The 25,293-nt window shown below is 31.2% G+C and overlaps 1 protein-coding gene across 2 annotated transcripts in view; it reads right to left on the bottom strand.

Moving 5' to 3' along the window:
* LOC112683120 (rho guanine nucleotide exchange factor 40-like) overlaps window positions 1–25,293 on the bottom strand; it is a 156,476-nt gene that overhangs the window by 64,492 nt on the left and 66,691 nt on the right. For both annotated transcript variants that reach the window (XM_025554009.1, XM_025554010.1), the window contains exon 4: window positions 10,628–11,192. In XM_025554009.1, the coding sequence (XP_025409794.1) occupies window positions 10,628–11,192 (565 nt within the window). The remainder of the gene's footprint in view (window positions 1–10,627; window positions 11,193–25,293) is intronic.

Here is a 25,293-nt window from a genome sequence, read left to right as displayed (position 1 = left end):
TAAATTGAAAACATTGACATTACATAATTACCATTCATTGAAATAAAAATAACGGCTAATAGGAATATATACCAAATACAATTGTACACTATACACGCAATTAGAAAATAAAAACTAGTCGGCGTATATAAATACAAATAACAATAATATCCTATGGTTATTATAAATTTCGAATAAAAAAGATTTATTAAAATGAAAATTAGACCCCTAAAGACACAAATGATTAATTTTTAGATGTGATATGTGTGATTAATAATCAATCATTAATACAATAGACGCGTTATTCAAATATTTTCTTCGATGCCTTTATGTCCATGGACGAGAGTTGAGCCCTTTAAGATAATAATACTCCATTAAATCTACAAATAAACACCGTACTGTACTTAAACATATATATTATAACGAAACATATAATAATAATATAATAATAAAATTAAAAAAACCTATTACATTTCAGATCACGCAGATCACCTACGCATAAATATATATTTTTGTGTGAACATATGTGTGTGTGTGTGTGTGTGTGTGAGTGTATATAAGTATATATATGCACACGTGTGCTTAATTTAACCTAACTTTATGAAATCAAATTGTACAATATTACACATATGGAAATCATTATAATTCGGGAAGCGTATTAAATGTTTTATATTAAATTATACGTATGGTGGCTTAATGTGCTCAACTTGATTTCACTCTCGTCCGAATGCGAAACGTTAACTCGCTCAAGATAAATTACACGAACCATACGTTTACGTTACGATCATACGTGAACACAAAATCCGTCATCGTGAGATTTCAGAAAGAAAAAAATGGAGGAAAAAACACGAACAACGTTTAGCGGGCAAGCAAATCCAAAGCGGCCAAACGAATTATTTATTCTTTATACATTTCACTTTTGTGCCGCCAAGAATATACATGTGTAGGTATAACAGTATATAACATTACCGTATATACGTCTATGTGCACTTAATATAGCTACATAATATCGTTCAGGTATATTGGACATGTATATTTTCGCATTACTAGCACATTTTCTAATTCAAAACTCATTATGACCGACGCCGTCATATCCAGAGTATAAATTGGTAGATTTTATACACACAGCACTTTCGCACAAAAATACACGCATACACGTACACATATGTACGAGATAAACACGAATGTCTGTCTTCGAATGTCTGTGTAGCAACTTTTGGAAAAAATCCAATGGAATTCTTTCGCATAACGGCCGCTAAGTTATATAAATGAAAATTTTTATTTTTATTTTCAGTTTATTATAATTTAGGTATACACATTATACGAGCGTGGGTTGCAACGTCGAACAGGTGTTGTCAAAGTGGTGTGTGTTGAAGGAACGTAATATGCTTTACATACTCGTATATAATAGTAGCCGTTGTTGCTTGTTATGGAATATGTGACATAGGTATTTATGGTACCGAACCCGTGCACTGGAGGAATGAAGACTTTTAAAATGGAAATATAAATCTATAAGCATATTTATCGACATAATATATTTAGTAATAATTGGTTTCACAGAAAAAAATAATAAATAATAAGTGAAAAATGTTTTTTATCTCGTCGGACAGGCATCGTAAATCCACGATAAGATAAAAAAAACCCCATTGCAATGAAATGTTCATAGAAAAAAATTAATAAAATAAAATTTAGATAAACCAGAATTATCACGCGAGATAACATATTTTATATCCGCACTAAAGAACCAACATATAATATTACAACACGCTCCTATATTTTATAACTTCCATGTCTTAGATTGACATATCTTGAAACCATATTTGAACTGAAGGAGTGTAATTATTGAAGAGAAAATGTATATTTACTAAATTATAAATATTCAATAAAAATGCACCTACAAAGCAATGTTAATAATGATAAAATGTATTATTTTCCAAAACAATTTAAGTGCAAACGTGAGAGGATCTATGAGGGCCCTTGTTCTTGAAAATCTACGATCCACTTTGAATTTTTATTTTTTTATTTCATTAGTTTGAATTAGAGTTTTCGAATATTCCAATTAAAACTAAAATTTAAATGTATTATATAGTACACTATATAGTATACTAGTATACTTATACATACTACGTTCTATATAGTAAAACCTAGTTTAACAGGAAAATTTCAATCTCTTAGTTAAATTCACCGGTTATATCGAAGTCTGGTATTCCTAACGTACACCCAATTTTAGGATTTAACGTTTTTTATTTTATGTTGTTAGCAGAAATGATTTGAGCCGTGTAGAGCTATTTTCAGACAACTTTGAAATATAAATCATTTTCTACCTTATAATATGTGATATTATATATAGCGTTCAGATGTTTCTTGGGATTCTTCGCTATTCGGTCTCGTTGTTGCGTGGTGTATCTGTTAACTCAAAATTGATGTTCCGTGATTTAAAATTTTTCAAAAAGACGTTGATTTTAATTTTGCTCAGAAGCTTGTTCTCGAACGTTATATGAATCAGATGCGTTATGAAAACTAAATTTATAACTATAATTGATTTTCAATCTTCTTCTTTGAGTTTTGATCAGTGGTATACAATTTCAAATTCCTTTCTTCGCCCAAAAATAAGCAAATATAATTGCATTGTAACTTAAATATCTTCCTAGAAAGTCCTCCTTTTTTCCTCTAATTAGAACTACAGAACAATCTATTAGGTGTTTTGAAGTTTGTACACTTCCGCATTCACAGTCCGCATCTGCAGTTAGTATCCATTTATACAGGTTCTCTTCAGTTCTTTCAACTCCCGATCGTATTCTGTTGATAGTCTTTCGTGTGCACAAGGTAGGTCATAGCTTGGTACATGGAATTCTTTCGGATGTCTCCAAAATGTACTTATGTCGCTATTGATGAGTCTTTCCTAACAAATTTTAAGTCTTGTCACTGTTGGTAGTTCTGTTATTGGTTCACTGGTTTTCCAAAACAATTTTTTGGATTTTAGTCTGCTAGTTATTTGTATTTCGCCAAACATGAGATGTCTATGGTCACTTATCTGGTTTTTCTTTTTGATCATTGCTGCTACTTCTCTTCTTATATTTGGGGAGGGGAGGACAATACCACTCAAAATCTGAATTTCGGCTATCAATGCGAGTTTCAGACATCCGGTTAATATCCTATTTATATTGTTTAGGGCCATGTCCACTGATTTAGTATGTGCTTACTGCCACCATACTGAATAGCTGAATAGCAAAGGGCTAAACCAGAAATCCGTAAAACCTTTAGACAAGTGCCCCATCTTGTCCCATCTAATTTATGTATATATAATGTACATGGTTTCAGTATTCCAGTACGCCCACTATGTTCTACTCAGCTCTAATATAAATTATTGCGTTAGATGAAGATTTAATTTAGTTCGGTAGACGAATTTATTATATCACATATACTGCAGTGTATGTGAAAACGGTTTTTTTTTTATATCATATAATTCCATCTAGATAAGTTATCCGTCATAAACTGCACTGGTATAACATTTTATAATACACGTATTGCATGGCTATATCTCATAAGCGCTAAACATTTAACTTTTTAGTTACTCTGAGCGAAAATACGTTTTATAAAAAAAAAGTATTTTATTGACATTATCTTAAATTTAGAAGTATAATGAGTATAATAATTATATTGAGTAGCTTAAAATTAAAATTTGAAGCTCTCAGTTTTTAAGTATTTGAATCTAGATTTTTATTTTCTGCATACAAGTACAAGTTCCATGTTTTTATAATAATTGTAATTTATTACAATAGTACTAACAAAATTAATAAATAAATATAAAATAATAAAATATAATTAATAAATTAATATTACAATAATATTTCAACTAGTAATGGGCATACCTGGATTTTATGGATTACACGGATTATTTAACTCAATTTTTCTTTTCAACGATTCATTTCTTTACTCACATAAATTTAATTAAGGTAATGTAGTAAAGTTAATTAATTGGGTATTCAGATATTATAACACTGTAAGTCACAGAAGTATAAAAAAAAACTAAACAATTTAATAACTTTTTTTGGTAAGTAATAATAAATTATAAAAATTGATGAAGTTATGATAAGTATACGTGTACTGTGATTCATAAAATATAAAAATAATATGGTTTTAAAATTTAATTAAAATAAAATAAAATAATTTATTTACCAATAATTAAAAATAATTATAATTCACATTAAAAGCAAATCTATAAATTCGGATAGTTCAGATACTTTGGATTTCATGCCCATCCCTAACTTTAATTGAACTTGATAAAACTTATAGTGAAATTGGTACAATAATATAACAGGTATAAAGTTTATTTTTACGTTTTTATCTCACTACTAAAGTAAAAAGCGCAATATATGTTTTCAGGTTTCAAATATGTTGCATGTGTGAGTATTTTTTCCTATACGAGATCCTGTGGAGGAGCTGTTGTAGCATCACAAGAAACTTTTGCGTGAATTCCTAACTACAGGTGCTTTAAAACACATAAAAATTCGAAATTTCATATTTGCACAGTGTAAATAGGTTACATTGTTGAAAGTTAAAAAATATATCAAAAAATTATATACATACACACACATATATATGTATATATATATATATATATATATATATATATATATATATATATATACATATAGAAAAAACCATAACCTTAGAATTTTTCTATTACTTGTATAGCTTGTATACATAAACTTATTAAACGCTCGAGCCAACTAATAGTAGATACCATATAACATTATATATTTTACGTAAACATTACTTTATCCGATTATTTTATATGGACAAATACATAATATTATTCATGTAGAATAACAATTACTTATTATGGGCTATATATATAATAATATATATATAATACGAACAGAAAAATATTCTTATCGTTTTCACAATCAGAAAAATATTTTTGTAATAAAGTACAATGAATATTATTATACGATCTAAAAGATTATTCATAGGTAGAGTTCAACCTTCTCGAGTAATATTTGTTAAGTTTTAAAACTATTGCTGTACATAATATAATTTTACTAGTCATAAATATTTTGTCTGAAAATAAATGGTTGCTGCAATGGAAAAAAAGAAAAAAAGAAAATTACAACCAAGTTGTTTTTAATTATGTTCTGTGAATGTCATATGATGAACGGTTGACGAATTTATAACAGGTTTAAATCAATATCATACGGTGTGCTATTATATCTTTGGTTTAAGTTATAAATCAAAAACATCGATTTTTCGGGATATCAAATATAAATATTTACAAATTTATTGTGGGTCCATTTGTCTTCATTTTTAATTAAAAAATGTAATTTATTGTAATTATAATATATACGACTTCATTGATTCATATAAAAAGTATACTTATAATTTTATAAATCCTATGATAATACCAATCCCAGTTCAAATTTACATTAATTTAGTTGTATATTCTATCGGTTGGATCATTTTTCTATCAACTTCACATAAACATATGCATATTTAAATACTTTAATTAATCGGAGAAAAAAAACAAGTCTACCGATTATTTATAAGAATCAATAAAATTAAAATGTTGCATATGCTATACCATTGAAGATTCAATGAAACGTTAGTGAAAGCATATATAGTATATATGCTGTAAAATACAATTTAATATTATAATAATTGTTATATTACATTGTATTTTTATATTTTATTTCATTTTAATTTTTTTTTATTTTATGACGGTTATTGCTATACGATAAAACAATAAATATACGAGTATAATACTTATTAATTAACTGCATTATTGTAAGATATTTATTTTACTACCATACACAGCACTACGTTTTACTGCACCTTTCCAACTCTACTAAAGTGCCAAAGAAAAGAAACTACTTTTTAAAGGAAACAAATACTATATAGTCAATACATACATATCTGTTTTCGGATGTATACCGAGTTTTTATAAAAACAGGACGACGTAGTATGAGCAGTGGCATCTCTGTCATCAAAAACACAAAACACATCAAAAATCAATGCATTCATTTAAATACCTGTTTTAAATATAAGATGATCATGATTTAAGATTCATTAATATAATCAAATAAACAATATATTATCATTCATATATGATAAGTTTTTATCTTATTAATAGCAGTTATTATAATGTTTTATGTGCGGACACTACAGGTTTTTGAACATTTCACAATAACGCGAACGTACACGTGATACGTCGTCGTCAGCCGTGGCGTCGTCGGCAACTATTTTACGTGGTTTTGGCCACGTGCATTATAGTCAATGAACTTGTTTTGCTTGCCGTTTTCCGGTCCGTCGCAATACGCGATATTATATTATTAAACAAACTACATGCATAATACACATCAATAACGGTGATGGCGGTGACAACAACTTTGATGTACAACGGTTTCCTTTCTTCGATTTTATACGACCAAACCAATCGTTTTGATTTTGTGAAGAACCGGAATGTGTACGGTTTATGACTTTGTCGATTATACGGTATAATGATTTTTTATTTAATAATAATAATAATAATAATATGAGTTATAAACACCGTTGTTTTATTTATTTAAGGGACTGGGCCCTTTTTGAACATACAACATTGGGATAACAATTAATATTGTACAATAATATATAACATACCAAATCATCCTACTATAGTGTATTATAATCAAGTTAAGTGGCGTACATACGGGGGGGGGGGGGGGTCCCCGGGTTCAAACCCCTCCCAGGGCAAAAAAGAAAAAAGAAAATTGTTTTATTATTGATGACGTGTAATATATTCGTAGTTTCATTATTACGCTTTAAACTTAAAATATACAACTATACAAATATTATGATAGTTAAATAATTATATTGATAGGTGTTTAAAAAGTTTTGTTAAGTATGCTATTTTTATATAAATTGGTAAAAAAGTTGTATAAAATAATATTTGCTTATAGCAATTATTTATCTTATTTATCTGTGCAACGAAAAAAACGATTATTTTTGTTAAATCCCCCCCCCCCCCCAGAGCAAGATCGAATGTACGCCACTAATCAAGTTACTAACAAATCGTTAAAGGCAGAATCTGCATTGGCAATCGACATAAGATGCCTTAAAGGTTCATTAGCCATATAATTGGTAGTAGAAAACGGAACATGAAGGAGACTGAGGAAGGAAATAAATGAGATGGAACTTTAAAACAGATTAGAGAAATTAGGATAGATGAATCGATATCATTGTTTTATGACCCTGCAAGGAATTGAATACCAGCGATACATCGACGCTCAGCTAAAAAAATCGGGCCTAGGTTAGTAGTTACTTATGCGACTTTATTATTGTTACATTTCTATTTTCCCCATCCCGATCCATTGTCATCGTAGAGTCTCGGTACATGTAATATAATGTTATTACAAAGAGATGAGGGTACCCTTAGACTATCGAAAATGGAAAAAAAACACGCATAAAAGAGAATTAAGTGCACTGAGAAATTTTCGCTTAATAAGCACAAATGATCGGGTAATTTATTCATAAGACCTCACCTCGGAAAATAAAAAAAAAACTCATAAAACTAAATCGTCTAAAAGTCCTAAAAATATTGTACAACTCTCTCTATATCGATGCACACCCATACTTAATGTGTATTAAGATACATATTGAGTTACGTCCGAGTTCAAATTATATTAATGAGGTCGAGTAATTATTACTTGGGGCAATACAGTATATTTATACTATGTGGTACGTATACAATATACATACACACCACATAATAACTATGTGTGTATTTTAGACTGTGCCGTTTTTATTATACACTAATTTATAATCCCCAATTATTTTTTATTCACTATCGCAACGATGATCTGCCAATTTATTTTTTTCAATACCATACTACTAAGAAGGAAACATATTTTAGGCTTTTCAAAAAGAAATATTTAAAACCGCTAGCTGTGTAGTTAATATTGATTTACATTAAGTACATTCTATTCAGTAATAATTCATTATAAAATGGATTTATGTAGCGATTACATATTTTTCTTAGGCGTGGGAAAAAATAATGCGACGAGAAATTCATGTTAAAGTAAATTCCATTCAAGTTGAAAACATAATTTTATAAAATGCTCTAGAGTCTTGTACAAAACAATTCGTTGGTTGACTGATAGTATTCGATCACTATGAGTGGGAAGAAATGACTGGTGGGAAGAAACATTGCAAGACGGGTTTTATATTTGTTTAAATTTTTATTTAAAATAATCATTGTATCGCAAGAAACACGCGCGTTTGTCTGAGTTTTGGTTTAACAAAACCCTTTGGAAACCAAACCGCTTGACACACGCACACACCTCATTATATCTTACCACACACAAACTGAAACAATTTATGTAGATAATAATATTATATTTTCAATTTTCAATTATTGCTGCACGAACCACGCTGGTTTTCAATTTATTCGGTCATATTACATAATAAGAATTACTTTATGTGACACGCGATTTTTAATACATACAATAATTAAAAATTTGTAAATTACCGGAATTTATAGATCAGATTTCATCCGTTTAAATTTGTGATGATTTATTGATGATTTTATTTATCTGTGATTATTTAAACTTTGTAGACAGGAGTATTTGTATTAAAAAATGTGAAAATCCAGAACGCGCTGGGAAATTACCTCGAAAACTTTCCCTGACAGATTACCACTATAAGATTCGACGAACATTTTTTTATGGTAACTGGTTAGCATATATAACATAGAATATAATGTGTGCAGGCTGATACAGTACATGCCGATACACGTTACCACTGGGTGTATTCGTATATATACGAATAAAAATAAATTCGCGACTTTTCAAGAGCATATTTGACATAAATGTAACAAACGAAATAACCTCATCTATGAATTAATGTGCAAAAGCACGGACGAATTTATTCAAAACACATGTCGAGATTTGAAGATGAATTGTAGATATACAAGTGCGTCTTTTTCTATTTACTGATACGGAGAGTGAAAAAGCCGTGAAGAACAAAAAGTGAAATGGCACTCGTCAGTCTGAAATTACGTCTGCATCTGCTCATCCTCTGTCTCGGTTCACGTATAACATAAGCGCGTTTATGTAATTTTACAAATTGGCCGTACAATAACAGTACACGGCACATTTTATAATATATATTGTATTATAGTTATAATATTATAATGGAATTCTGTGACGCACGCGAGAAGTCTAGTCTATCGACGACCGCAGTCGTACCTACAACCGAATGGTAATAATAATACGAGTAAACAGTTGTTTTCATGACAATCGTCTGGTAGTCCGCTGCGCCACTATTAATACGACAATTTCATAATTAGCCACACGTGCCGAGGAAAAATACACGTTATTTCATTTGTATTATATTATACTGCAGGTAAAAGCCCACAACAGGCTATATATTATCAGAAAATATCGAACAGAAAAAAAAAATAGAAACGAACATTTTAGTATTGAAAACACAAACGTCGTGATATATATAAAATCCATACATAGTTGAATGTATTATTGCTGGAATACAGATAAAAATATATACGATCTCATTGACCAATATGTACTCCTGCTGCTCCTAATGTTATTGTAGACTTTGTAATATATTTCTATTCAGAGAGACAACCGTTGACGTTCTAAATATCTAAAACCAACCCGTACCCAACTCGAAGTACCTAGTACCATTGATTATAAATAGTTACTACAAGTTAGTACTATTTATAATCAATGCTAGTACCCAACCAGAAACTAAATTTATATATTACTCGTCATTCAAATATTGTGCTGTATTCAATATTGACTGGCGTACAAAACTCTCAATGCATACCGATGAATCAACGACACGTACGAAAACAATATAATTGTTTAGTCTAACCGAAGATCAGCTGTTTACCGATCATCTTTCACAATATTAGCAGCAAGAGCAGTATTTTTTACCCTCTTCTATACAGCTTTATTAACATTTGAATAAAACGTTGTAATAAATGACGGTATTTTTTAAACTCTTACAATACCGTGAAAGTTTATTTTGAAAATATTGCTCTCACATTAGCCACACTTATACTTATACACCGTTCAAGACAGTTTCTTCTACTACAAGATTGAAAAGCACTCATGACGGTATCGAGATCAAAAAGTATCACTATAAATAGCAGGGAATCACGACTCCATTGTTTTTTTTTTCTTATCGTGGACCATTTAAGATAACTTTTTCTATAAATACTGATAATTATTATTATCAATACAATGTGAGTTTAGCGATATGCATTGCAGGTGAACGGTCTCTCCTCATCAGCCGCTCGCATCTTTAGTATGCAATATTTAGGAAACGTAAATATCAACATTAAAATTTGTATAATATATATTAATTCTTCTTTTTAGGACATATTGATCATCATAATCATCCCGTCATACATCCAATATTTTAGCCATCCTTATAAGCCGTTCGGGCTTTTTTTTTATTATATTCAACTATGGCATGGTTCTATGGATAATCTACTGATTTTTGTGCGGCTTGTTATTAAATATCATAAGAAAAAAATTGACTCCAGACCTTGAATACAGAAACCACGGTATACTTGACCTAAATATGGGATACACGATCCACCAAAATAACTATAATGAAATAATAGTCCACGTATTTCAGCATGACTCACCTGCAACGTTGTTGTCCACCTTCTGATGTCTACTATCCTGTGCCACGTCTTCCGGGTCCGAGTCAATGTGCGGTATGGAGTTGTCCATATCGTCGTACGCGTGTTCATCGCCGACAACGTTTTCGTACTGTTGCCGCTGCAATTGAACGGCTGATGCGGCGGTCACGGTCACGGTGCTGTCTCCGTTATTCGAGGACGGCTGTTGTTGACACGACGTGGACTGCACACACATGCGGTCCTTGCACCCATAACACGGGTACTTGATCCTGTCGAGGGGCACCCGCTGCACCGATCGGTCAACCACGGCTACTAAGTGCTTGAGCGTGGTGCACAGTTGTTGCAAGTCATCGGCCAACATGACTACGGTGTCCGTGGACAGGCGGCTTCGGAACCGGGCGCCCGCACCAACCCAGTTCAGCGTCAGCCCGGCACTGGCCACGTCCAACAACAGGTACGCGTCCGACGACGGTACGCCGCCGGGGCTGGAGAAGTCAGGCGCTACCAGGTGAGTCAATACTCCACACCGGCCGTGACTGAGTGGCCATCCTGCGCACGCATCGCAACACTGAAACGAGAGAAAAAAATTAATTAATTTAGAATTAAAATTGAGATTATGACGAAAAAAGAATAAAACCAACACTCGTTGGCTAACTCTCATCACGACGGCGAGCGGAACAAACAAATACGAACAATATACTGTATGAAGTTAATGACAAGGCCAAAGAGAAAAAGGGAATGAATTGCACCACTAGGAATGAGCTAGTGAAGATATGCGAAATGTTACTTAGAACTCTGATCACCAGCTAAAGAGTACGTAAACCAAGCTAACAAAAATCTATTGTAAAATGACGAGGAGGAAATTATTGATATTCTAATAAAAATTCAGAATAAAGTAAAACCGACCAATTCGGTAAAACACGACGGGTGGGGAGAAAAGTAGCAAAACCCTTATACTGGAGTCCACCACGAGATGCGCCATTTTTATTTTTTTATAAAGTCTATTTCAGTTTCTATAGTACGGATCGTTCGGGGTTAAGTAGAAAAATGTATAGAATATATGTAAGTACTTGTACATAAACACGTGTTGTTCGTTTCTCTGTCGTGTGGTTGTTTTTGGAGTTTTACTTCCAAGACCACGACCAGGCGGTCTCCAAGCAAGTGTGACATTCGTGCGCGAAAAAGGTCAATATTTACATTACATTAATGCGCTATATCATGTGGGTCGTGAACGTAAACATAAAACAATACTTGCTGCAACATCGGAGACATTGACCTCGTTGCTTACATATATTTATGCCCACAGCACCTCCGCCGCCACCACCGACGACGATACGGACTATTTTATTACTGCTACTACTACATTAGAATATAATAGACAACATGTGGACACAATACATACATTTCAAACTAAATAGTAACAAGATAATACACATGCACTATACATCGGGATATTATAACCGAATGATTTGCACGTTCGAGCGAATCAATTTCGTTTAGACCGAAGGTTTTCAATCATGGAAACTTTAAAACATCAAATTCAACAAGAAAATTATTTTGATAAATTGCGATATTTCAGAAAATAGTTTTGATTTGAGCAGTCATTACACGATTGCGTGCTTTTATAGCAATAATAAATTATTTATCTGTCGAATATGCATTTTTACTAAATCAAAAAATGTTATGTATACTATGTATAACAATCACGAGTAAATTACATCATTGTTCAAAAACACAGACGTCTTCGTTAGTTTCAGTGAAAAAAAAAACGAATTCAGCATGTTATCTGCTATCCGAATTTATAAATATTTTAGTCAGCCTCGCTTCTTGGTGGTCTCATCGATTGCACGAGCGTTAATATACAAAAAAAAAAAAAAAAAATAGGAATTTATTCTTAAATTACCGCAACTTGACGTAGATTATCTAAACCATAAGATATCTACGAACATATGACATTTATGTTCATAAATTAAGATCGACAAACGAATAATAACAGCGATGAATAGACCATCAATCCTTGGACTTAGAAATTACATAGGTATAGATACATATAGTATATCTATAGATATTAAAGAACACTACCTACTTAAAATGTTCATTTCACTACTCTGTAGATGTACATATACCAATATAATATTAAACAGTGGGTCGAAAAAAATATTCGTATAGGCTGTAGTCACACTTGCACGTAGAGATTGGAATTAATTTTCCCAACACTGCATTCATTGTTGGACGTGTATATAATCATCGAAACTCATTAAAAAAATAAAAATAAAAAATAGGAAAAAATAGAAGAACCGTATCTCTTCCTGCCCGTCACCATTCGGACGCGGATAACGCTTTCCGGCCTAAACTACGCACTCAAATACGAGTATATAGTGTTTGTTGTTTCATGGTCGACTTGAGCGTGCGGGAGCCCCAAGTCCTCCAGTCGAACACTTCGCACCAGAATATACTTCAATCGGTAGCAAACACAAAGCTATACAATTGCACGAACACATTACCACGCACCACCTCAGGAAGTAATAACAATCGACCAATTTAACAGTTCAACGAATACGGTCAGTTACAGTGGCAAGAGACTCCTCGACAGCACAAATTGAAGTTACCGGAAAATCGGAGTTATCTTTATTTGTTCGACTGTTTAAAACAAAGTGAGTTTTAATAAATATAATATTTTTATATATACATATACGTATACAATATGTAAACTAATCAAGGAGAGAGATACACGTTTATTAGCATTACCAAGTGATGCGAAATTTACGACACAAAAACAACATTGAGGGGAGAGTTATTTAAGGGAGAAAAATAACTATTCAAAAATAATATTTCTGCGCAGGATATATACATACACCGACAAAAATATGTACCATTAGTTATCGTACGTTAGTTTTTCGCTATACTCTATACTCTCACACACGCACACGCACGCACATACACAATTATACATATACATCTTTATAAAATACATGAGCACAAACCAAATCGTTCCGTACTAATAACAAACAACGTTTGACGGTGGAGAATCGTAAAAATATTGTTTGGGTTATGCGGATACAATGACTTGTGGACCGTATAATTCGGATTTGCATACGCGCATATGTCCGGCAGTGGCAGTGGAAATATATATCGTTCGTATGTCGGACGAAATTAATAATATGTATGAATATATACACGTAAATAAAAAATAACAATTTTGAAAGAGTTTTGATATATAAATAAAAACGGAAGTGTTCTATATGTAATCTAATAAGACATAAAACGATATTTAAATAATATTTGTGTAACTATAGGTACCAATATATCTAAAAAAAATTAAACATAAAAAAAAAACAATTTATTATTACTACAAAAATTATTCTATAGTAACTGTATAATGTTACAAATTTCTTGGATTTAGTTCTGGAGTTCAAAACACTTTCATCATTAAAAAAAGGCGTCTATTTTAGCGAGCGAGGCCATCCTCAAAAATACAACAATATATACTTAAATCAAAAGATGAACACCAATCGTAACAGAGTAATTAACAAAACAAACAGAATTCGTATTTGGCTCTGCAGTCCTTAAAATACATGGGAGAAATTTTATTCGGATGAAAAGAATTCTACGACAAAAAATGATCTCTTCATAATAACGTATGCTACAATGTATTTTGTAACCCGATTGCAGTATATTATGTTTCCTCAATGGGTTTTTTTAGGTTGGTTTGGTCGTTTGGTTTATTCATAACAATATGTACGACCAGTCGACGCCGGCAAGGAGAAAAGGCTATAATACGTTCATAACTACGTTACACTATTATAATAATAATTCTTTTGGCGAAACCGTGGTAAGGGTGACCGAAAATAAATGAATCTGGGGGCCTCCGACCTGCCATCGTCGTCGCACTGCTGGAAGCAGCAGGAGCATAGACGCGATAATATCGCCGCCACATAGGTAGAACCAATTCTTTGTCGGCTGCGGTTGCTTGTCGTCGTCTGCAACGATTCACGAATTTCCGAAGAAATTCTAAAGGTATACAAGACAAGGGAATAATAGCGATAAGCACGGGACGAAGCAGGTAGGAGAAATAAATTGAAAAAAAAGAGTGCATTTAATTGTGAGAATGGGAGGGTTCAAAAACTAACATGCACGGAAACGGTCGCATTTTTCTTGAGGAAAGAGATAACACGCCGGACGACTTCCGTGCAACCGTGCGCTCAAATACGACGTGCAGCAATTAACATAAATACGATTTCAATTTAATGGGATCGGCACGCTAATAAAGCATTAATTTTGTACTGCACACTTAACATTTCGTATTACACAGTGTGTCGTACTGCACACAATTTTAGTCTCTGTAATAAAATTACTAAGCATATACAACAAGCTTCGTTTAATTTTCTCTACAGACAATGTACTGCGATTGACCGGTATAATAAAATACTTATGTGTACACTAAAACACGTCATTGCGTCCTTAAGTTATTATTCGTGATACGTATACGACTACTGACGATCCGTACCGTCGGACACAATTTGTTACATATCGGTAAAAAAATACCTCTGAAAACGTCAAGCGAACGTCCATGACTATAACATAAACTTTTGGATACGAGATATACCAGAAGTTTTCTGCGATGAATTTTTAAGAGTAAAGTGCTGTACAAGGAGATTTCATAATCTAAAGTTATCACACGAGACTACATAAATATATATTATTATACTTTTAAGTACATCGTACTACTTATATGTAAGTTATATTAGTCAGTGATCGAATTGAGAAAAAATTAAGTAGAGGAGCTCAGTCCAACGATTCGAAAACTGCGTTCCACGTGCGCAATTATTTTCGCTTCGTTCCTCACTCCTACCAACCGCCAAACATACATATATTTTGAATACCAAATTTTAGCTAAACAAATATTTTAATTTCAAATATAATATATTTTGATAGCAATACCAACATCCTACATGTTCAATAGAAAATAAAAATAAAATAATAATTAACATAATTGTAGGCAATTAGGCAGTTTCATGAATCGAATGATATAATCATATATTTGGTTTTTGTTTTCATTTATTTTTACTCTTTATTGTGGGCCATGGCCTAAAATTAGTCGTGGTGCGGTCATTTATTTTTTTCCGAAATGCCGATATCGTCGATCGCCAATATTAATAAAAAACTGTACAATGTATAAAGTATAATACACCAAATTCACAGACATTGCTATTTATATTTTCCAGAAATGACGACGTTGTCCCTTATCATAACCACCATATAATCATTAATTATGAAAATAGTTTTGATATTATAAATTGTAAAATTCGTTTTCAAATTGACGTAAATTGAAATTCACATAAAAATTATTTTGGACATAAATTCGGATGAACGTGGCGTCCCCCCGTTCCGATGAAAAAATATAGTTGGGGTACGCAAAAAAAAAAAAAATAGTAGAGGAGCTCCGCCCCCAGCGCACCCTCCCCCTAATTCGAGCACTGATATTAGTTATATATTAATTAATGATGTTTTGAGATTTTTTCCCTTGCTTCGTCGATCCAAAGGACAAAGATTTTAGGGCAGTCGAATGATGTTTAAAATAAAGGTAAATTTACTATATGGTTTGTCTAATTATTTTTACCTAAGGGACGGGTTTAATTCACGGAAAAACCAGCTCTATTATCGAATTGTATTCGGAAGGCTTATATATATATATATAACAGAATTAGTTTTAAAATAAATTAACAATCCTCGTAAACTTTTCAAACTTAAAAAATTAAAATAAATAAAATTTACAATTGAAATATAAGATTAAGATAAAAATATGTTGTAACCAACTGATTTTCTGTAATCGAATTGTCGGTTAGATCTAGATCCAAATATCATAGATTTTTTTTTGTAATAGTTATAATAACTCAAAACAATTCTAGATCTTCAATAATTGTTGTCTGATTTTATTTTATTTGTTCACTTTGGATAATAATCAAAAAATCAGCAGTTATTCAAACCACGAAAAATATTGATTATAAGCCATAACGTATTGAAAACATAAACGTCTTTTTGACAGATAATACGCTGAGGTGGACACGCAATGGCGATCCCACGGTTTTTATCATTATTTTACGTGTAAGCACCAGTAGTACTTGGAGAAAAAACACCACATAGGACCGCAAGGAACACGAACAAGTGTTCGATTTTAAACCGCTAACATTATAAACGTTATACGATTAAACAAAGCACATAAATAATGACGGTCTCTTGTACATTGTTTTCGTTTTTTGCCATAAGGGCACTCAAATAAAAATGCTTGTTGCGAGAAAATATATCGGTACATTACTCACAACAAAAATAAATAAATTAACATAATAAACATAACAACCGCGATTGGTAATGCAAAAGTGGATTGTGTGTATAACTCCGGTCAAATAAATTTGATGTGAAAATTCTTGATCTTAACACTGAATTATTTAACGTTTAACCAAAATTATAATAAAAATACACCCCGATAATTTGATCTACTGTGATAGTATGTAAATGTTCAAACGTGGGGTGACGATACTGCATTAATTGTTTGAGTAAATTGATAAAAGCTCGTGTTCACCACGTGTTTACGACTAAAAGAAACGCGTGGTCGATATTTCCGGCCATCGACCATCGTACATCTTTAAATTATTTTGAAGAAGATTTATTACATTGCCAATACAGTAAATTATAGCACGTATGGACTTAATTCAATGTTAAAATAAATCGGCTCGTTATCTTTTTCCGTACAGAGCTTTACGGTGGCACCGATTTATCAAAATCGAACACGTTGACTCATTCATTCATTTATACCTATATTTTGAGTAATTTATTTCGCATAACTGTTTATACATCAATATAAATGATCGAATTAAAGCGCATGCATTGAATAAAAGCGCGCTCATGCACATGCACGCTCTCTGCGACTGCGGTGGCGACGGAGACATACCGTTATACGGGGTTTTTAAATTACACATTATTATTACCGGGGCTATGGTTTATTGACATTGGATTCCCTTAAATGTAGATCATCAATCGTATAGAAGTACCTGACGGAACGGGTTTCCCTCACTCTCGTCTCGTTTAATTGTACGTATACGATTCGAGAAACCAAAAATTTGATGACCGAGGAATTCTATGCACCCGGACAATATCGTTCTTTGGATCGTTGAGGATCTATCTATAATGATACTATATACAGAAAAAGTTGATAGGTGCTTTATATCGTACACATGTACACTGCTCATATTAAATTTATATATAAATATAAACTGTATATTAAACAACTTCAGCTAACCGTTTTCAGTCAACCCTCTTTTTTATCATACCGCACAACCGGTTTCTTAACTAATGCACCGTTTGAACTCATGGCGGTTCCTCCTAACCGGTCCGTCTGATTTTCATAATAATTTTCCCAGGTGAACATTACCACAAATAATCAAAAATATTATATATATATATATATATATATATCGTAATACCACATTAAATCCAGCAATAACGGTACGTACAAGCGCGATCACAAACTCAAACTCAACTTTCCCTCTCCCTCTCTCTCACACACACATACATACAGTTATGGGTAATTCATAGATTAATTCGATTATTTGCGTGGGAGTGAATACTGGTGCAAAACAATCGATGGCCGACCGGTAGAAGTTACTAATGTATAACAATATACACAAATGCACATATTATTTTAACGACACAGCACCAATGGTGGCGGCAATGGCAGTGACAAACAGCGAATATGAGAGGAAAGCTCTCACAACGATTGACGTGCACGTGTGATTACAGACCTCGAGTATATACAGGCCCTACTGGTGTGTATAAATAGAAAAATCTGAAAAATTTGAATTTCAATCGGAGAAATCGACTTTTATCGGGAAACCACATGGTATAGCGACGAGTTTGATGCGATCACGTTTGTTTTACATACATACACATGCTGGTACCACGAACTACCAATACGATTACTGCGATACCAACGGCTTTCACGTCCTATGCACAATATCGCGTTTAGGGATCGAATTCGCGTCATGACCGATGACGAAGAGGAAAAAAAAAGAAGAAAAAACTGAATGCTTTCTAACATTGTCAATGCGATATGCATGCGCGTATCACGAGTATACCGACGCCTCCATCATGTGTCGATCATCATCCGATAACTATAATAATTGTCTTGCACGGATCTGACACAAGCGACACTGACGCTGTTAATCACAGAGTGTACCTCAGCCTCAAATGCTCATAAAAAAAAAAATGGATCCACTATTATTATATGTGTTAATTATAAGCGATTTGGCTACGATTGAGAATAATATGAGGGCCGTTGGTATGTGCGTAGGGGATGTAGAAAATCAAGACGAAAGGAAGTTAAGGACAAGGGTGGCCAACCCCAAATAGTTGGAAGAAAGGCAAAGGAGAAGAAGATACATTATAAGTGGCAGAAGTATATTTAATACAAATAGGGACAAATGGACGTAGCTGTTAGGTCGTGGGGACAAATGGACGTCAAAAAAAAAAAAATAATAAAAAAATATATATATTTATAAGTTATAAAACCATTGATATTTTATGTTCATAATATAACTTCAGAATAAAACAGAATGGACACTGATAACAAATTACATGGGCAGCATAGGACAATAATGAAATCAGTCAGCCACTTTATTTAAGGTACAGTAGAAAGTTAGTAACATTTCATTCCATCAAGAAACAGTAATAATATTCTTTATAAGCTACTGCGCATTTTCAAATTTTACTAATAATAGTATTATTTTTCAAAGTATTAGGTACAATAAGAGTTTGAGATTTGGGAGATTTATAAGTCTTATACTATGGTATGACCATGGATCAACCCCCAACCTCCCATCATTACCAAAAAAATATAAATTGTAGTTTTGTAAATGTATTACAATTGTATTTGTAAATTTACTGCAATAATGATTTGCATTTTATAGTATTATATCGATATAAAGGTTTTTAATATACTTAAAAAATGTATATAAATACCTGTATAATACTATTTAATCATCGATGTATCTAGTTTATAATTTTTTTTTTTTTTTAACACTTCCCATTCTGAAATCCTGTACATGGGCCTGTATTATGGTAGACATACTATCTAAAAAATTATCCACAAGTAAAAACTTTTTGGTACTCAGTAGGTCACCATGTTTCACACTGTTTGGTAGATCACATATTGAACAATTACCATAATTGAAATTACAATTAATAACGAATGTCAGTTATCACTGAATATAATTTGATAATAAAAGTACCTCAATTAAAATGGCCGCTGATTTCGTTGCCTCCGTGTTGTGTCTACCCCCTGATACAACTAATGGTATCGTATCATAATATCAAACCTTATCGAATTTTATCGTTTTGGCAATTGGTATCTTTTATATCAATATAATATATTATATATTATATTTAACTTATTGGTTTTTACAACTTGTAATAAGTATCATACTTTATCGAAATACGGTGATACACATCTATAACTGTATAATTCGTGTACAAATTGCATTCAAATGTACGTGTAAGATGTCATTAATTAATTCAAATCGTGATGGTGAAGTTTTTTTGAATGAATATTTTTGACATTAAAATTTACATACTATAATAAATATAAATAACTTATTTATTTTATTTACTGATTTATATATATATATATATATATATATATATATATTTTTACGTCCATTTGTCCCCAAGTTCAAACGGCCACGTCCAAATGGCTACGTCCATTTGTCCTAGATCGTATTAAATACGTATGCATAGCACCTCAAACGGTAGTGCACTAGCCACTCGTTGGGTAAATGTATTATAACACTATCATAGGAATCAGCTGATAACATTAAAAAAATTATGTCAGTTATTCGTTTTAAAATATTTGGAAACATTTAAATAGGAGCTGTAGAAAACATTTTAAGTTACCATTTACTATCCTTAAAATTATTTTAAACGAAAATGTTTAAAATGATAGTTAAATACTGCAGTTTATTTCCCTATGTATAGCCAGCTAGTCTACATGAAATGAAATCGTCTTGATGTGTATTAGTATTTATATTTTTTTCCGCGCTCCAACACCGGAAATGCGTAGGTTATTATATATACCTAAAGGAGAAACGCAGCACCTACATGGTAATTTTTTAATTACCTTGTGCACTGAAGTAACAAGTAGGGGAAAGGACTTTAGACTCGAATGCATGAGCATCATTTTGTTGCAAGATTAATCAATATGATTTTTACAGTATAGGAATTCCGTTTATTTCTTCAGTTCTGTCACTGTTCTAGCACTATTATAAAATTGATTTCAATATATACTTCATAACTATAAAAAATACACATACACACACTCAAATATATATATATAAACACACTCATACTAAACATTCAATGGCTCTCGTTTGCCAACTATTATAATATAAACGTGTATTTTTTGATAATGCTATTTCGAGACTTTATCAGATTAAAAACGCATACGAGCACCGTTTTGATTACGCGATTCCACAAGTTAAAATGTTTTAACATTTTATACATACAGTATACATCATAAGACATTTAAAGTAAACTACACGAATAGGTAATTGCATAATATATAATAGATACTATGGAAAATACGCATTCCTGCAACGAGATTTATTGCTATTTAATTCGCTTTCAACGATTTATTTATATATTTATAATATTCTGTTTATCTCTATAAATAATGTACACACACATGATAACGGGTCGGTCGGTAAGGTGAAAAATATTTCAAACACCCCATGGATTCACGCATACATTACACACATACGCGGAGTGTGTTTATAATTGAAACGAATATATTAAACGTATACATAAATTTACAAAAATACATGAATCAAAAGTTTTCATGTCGAATCACAGCGCGAAACACAAGTATATCGAAATCAAAATAATTAACGTGAAAAACATTTAGTTTGTGAGTCGACACAATGCAGTAGACAAGCAACCTTTAGTCATGAGCAGGGCTCGGGAGTTAAAGCATTTGCTTATTTTTATGGATTGACTTCAAATGTAGCAGAGTGCTATAGTAGTGTATTTTAAGTTATAACATGTACAATTATGAAATTTGAAAGTGCCTTTTTTTGCTTTTTTCAGCAATTTTTAAAAAAAAAATGCTTATTTTCAGTTTTTCTGATTATTTTTGCTTATTTGACCAGTTTTTTTTTTACGTTTTTATAGTTTTCTCCTACAAAGTCGTTTATGATAGAATTAAAATTAAAAATAATTCTTATCTTATCTACGTTGTCACGTAGTTCGTCGCCGTCCAAGGTGTAGGGTTAACAAAAATATTCCAACGTTGAAAATAGAACTGAATGTCAAACGTCAGAATGATCAAGAACAGAAAGAACAGTTTACATTTTATTTTTCAGAAAAATCCCTTAGAAAATCTATAAAATCCTTAAAGTTTTGAAAGTGAAGATTTATTTTTATTTCGTTTGATTTTTTAGTTAGAATTTTATGGTTTTTTTTTTTTTTAATAAATATTTTGCTTAATTTTAAATTTTTTAAATACTTATTTTAATTATTTTAAGTGCTATAAGTCCCGAGCCCTGGTAATGAGTCATGACGCTCCTGTGCATGTGTTATAATACAATAATTATTAATTATAATAATAATAAGTAGTATAATAATAAATTCATAAATATATTTAAATATATACTGCACGTGTAATGATTTAGAGTAACATTTTCATCGATTGAAAAAATATATATATAATAAAACAATCCTATTGATATGAATACGAAATATTGCGTAGGAAATAAAACGTAGAATTATATAACTGATACACATTTTATGCGTATATTATTACGATACAGTGTATTGTGTCATAGGAGAAAAACATCAATGAAATATAGAAAACAATTTTATGTACATACACGGCGATGTTACTACATTTATAATCTGACACCAATAGGTCAGTTTCGAAAACAAGTCGGAATACATAATGACTAATAAGTAATATACAAGTGTATAATAAAATATGTTGATCGCAAATGCAATGTGTAATGTATACATGCGTATCAATATCCGGTCCCACTGAGTTTGCTCATATAAACATACATAATATTATCTGAACCGAACAATCAATCATTTTGGTAATTTTTTTTTTTTACTATTGGCGTGTTTATAACGACGAACACAAAATAATCATAGTTATTATTGGATTCGTATCAAATAATACATCAAAAGCTATAGCCACCGAAAAATATTTCAAAAGCCGAATGATAATTGTCTCTCCTCCCTCCTCCACCAAATTATATTTATTACGTACAAATTACTAAAGCATTATTAATACATTAATACTATATTTATAAATTAAATACTATAGTGAATAAGATGAGAGAAAATAGACTGATATGGTTTGGGCATGTGATGAGACGAGAGGAAGCAAATACAGTAAGATTTGTTATGGAAATGGACGTTGAAGGGAAAAGAAAAAGAGGAAGACCAAAAAAGAGATGTTGGATACGATTGAAAATGATATGAGGGCCGTTAGTGTGTGCATAGGGATGTAGAAAATCGAGATGAGTGGAGAATGTGTGGAGAAGTGGCAGATTCCAAATAGTTGGGAAATAGGCGAAAGAGAAAAAGAAAAAGAAGAAGAAGAAGAAATACTATATTCAATTTAAATAAATCGTATTAAACATATATAGCGTATATGAATATTTATTTAATGCGTTATGCGTTAATAGTTATAATCCTGTCAGTATTTCACACGTCTGAAATATCACCATTGGTCTATAACAACTAAAAGCCACTTCTGAAGGCTAAAACAACACCGCTTACAGGTTATGAAATTTAATAATGCATATAACATATTATTATTATTATTATTATTATTATTACTATAATATGCGTATTAAAATTCATCAACCGTAATCCTGTAAATGCAAATTGAAAAATAAATCAAAAGTTTTTATTCGATACCCGAGGTCGAAGACTAAGGATTTATTTATTTACTCGTATTTTTTTTATTTTTTTTTGACCGTACTATGTCCGATTTAATTTCCAACGAGTGTATTTAACTAACTACTCTTGTGCTGTTAACACCCGCGTTGAGCCGCTCTAGATTATATTTTATAACGTATACGTACTAGTTATATATTGTCAGCAAGTTATTTCCACACAACATAGTACTTTTACTTGTAGGTACGTAAATGATTATATATATATATATATATATATATATATATAATATTTTTTATTATTTACACGTTTGTCGAATATTTATTGTGTCAAAAAATATATGCTTTCTCAAAATACAAGTAAATGTCATACAGCCATAAAAAAAAAAAAAACACGTACACGACAATATCTTAAAAACCATTTGCATATAATTACCTATACATACGAGTATATTAAATACATATAATAATTGAAAACTTTAATAGTTCGATCGTTTTTGTTTAATAAATGCTAATATATAAACAATAGACACACCACACAGTAGGGGCGTGATTAAGGGGGAGGGGGATCAAACACATCCCATAAACTATTGACAAATATATATGTACTAACTACTAAACTGTTCTTCTGATCAGTCTGTACTATTTGATATTGGTGTAATAGTAACCACGATTGTAGATTTATCTTTAGTAATTAGTATCTACAATTACGAACCAATTATAACTATCAAATTATCAATTAATTTATCATATAACTGTAACTCATATCACAGAGTATATAATTTATATTTTATACAAATGTATTATAATCTGTGTTCAATTTTTGAGTTTTGAAATTTTTAACTTACAATTAAAATGTTTTGCATTCAATATGCACCCGATAAGGACTATCCATAATAATTTATTAGCGAGTCAATCGTGGTTAAAGCAGTTAAGATACCAGCTTTTAGTATTTTATACAAAATATCTTGTTTTGTCGATTTATTATCGAACGCGTTTAAAATGATGATTCACACATTTACAATAATTGTATTGTTATACTTTAGTTTAACGTGGAGTGATAAATAAATAAAAAAAATTAATCTATTCTAATTTTTAAAGTATCTATTTTTAAATTTATATTTTTTGTATTATTTATATCGTTAAATTATTTATTTAGATAATGTTAATTTTTGATTGAACTATGATTAGACGGCTAATCTTAAGTTTAGCTATCCTTTGGACACTAGCCGTAACATATACATTGTAATACGCGTTTCCTTTAAATTAATATTATGTATCTTTAAAAAACTTGTATTACAAATATACAATGAAGAGTTTATTTAAATTTTTGTGTTTGTACATAAGTCATGAGAATCTAACACGCGTATAAAAATATTAATAATAATGTAGAATTAGACCATTTGTACACCGCGCTTTGTAATAATATACAGTTACATTTGTGTTAAACGAATTAATTATCTAATATTATTTTACATTACATTTTAAACTGTTTTAATTTATACAGAGTACGCTTGGCTAACCTAGCTTCGATAAAATTAACGAAATGAGCTGTGATAGTACAACTATGCTAACATACTATTATTAATATTATCAGTAATTCGTAAAAAGATTTTAAGTGAAAAAAATTACATTTTTAATTACGAAATTTCTATTTAACGATTTTTTTTTTTTTTAAAAACCATCAACTTTGTTTTAATAGCGGTATGACTGTGTATATATATA

The sequence above is a fragment of the Sipha flava genome, unplaced genomic scaffold (genome assembly GCF_003268045.1).
Source record: "Sipha flava isolate LNK unplaced genomic scaffold, YSA_version1 220_pilon_pilon, whole genome shotgun sequence".
Taxonomy (NCBI): Eukaryota; Metazoa; Arthropoda; class Insecta; order Hemiptera; family Aphididae; genus Sipha; species Sipha flava.
This window is presented reverse-complemented; position numbering and strand designations above follow the sequence as displayed.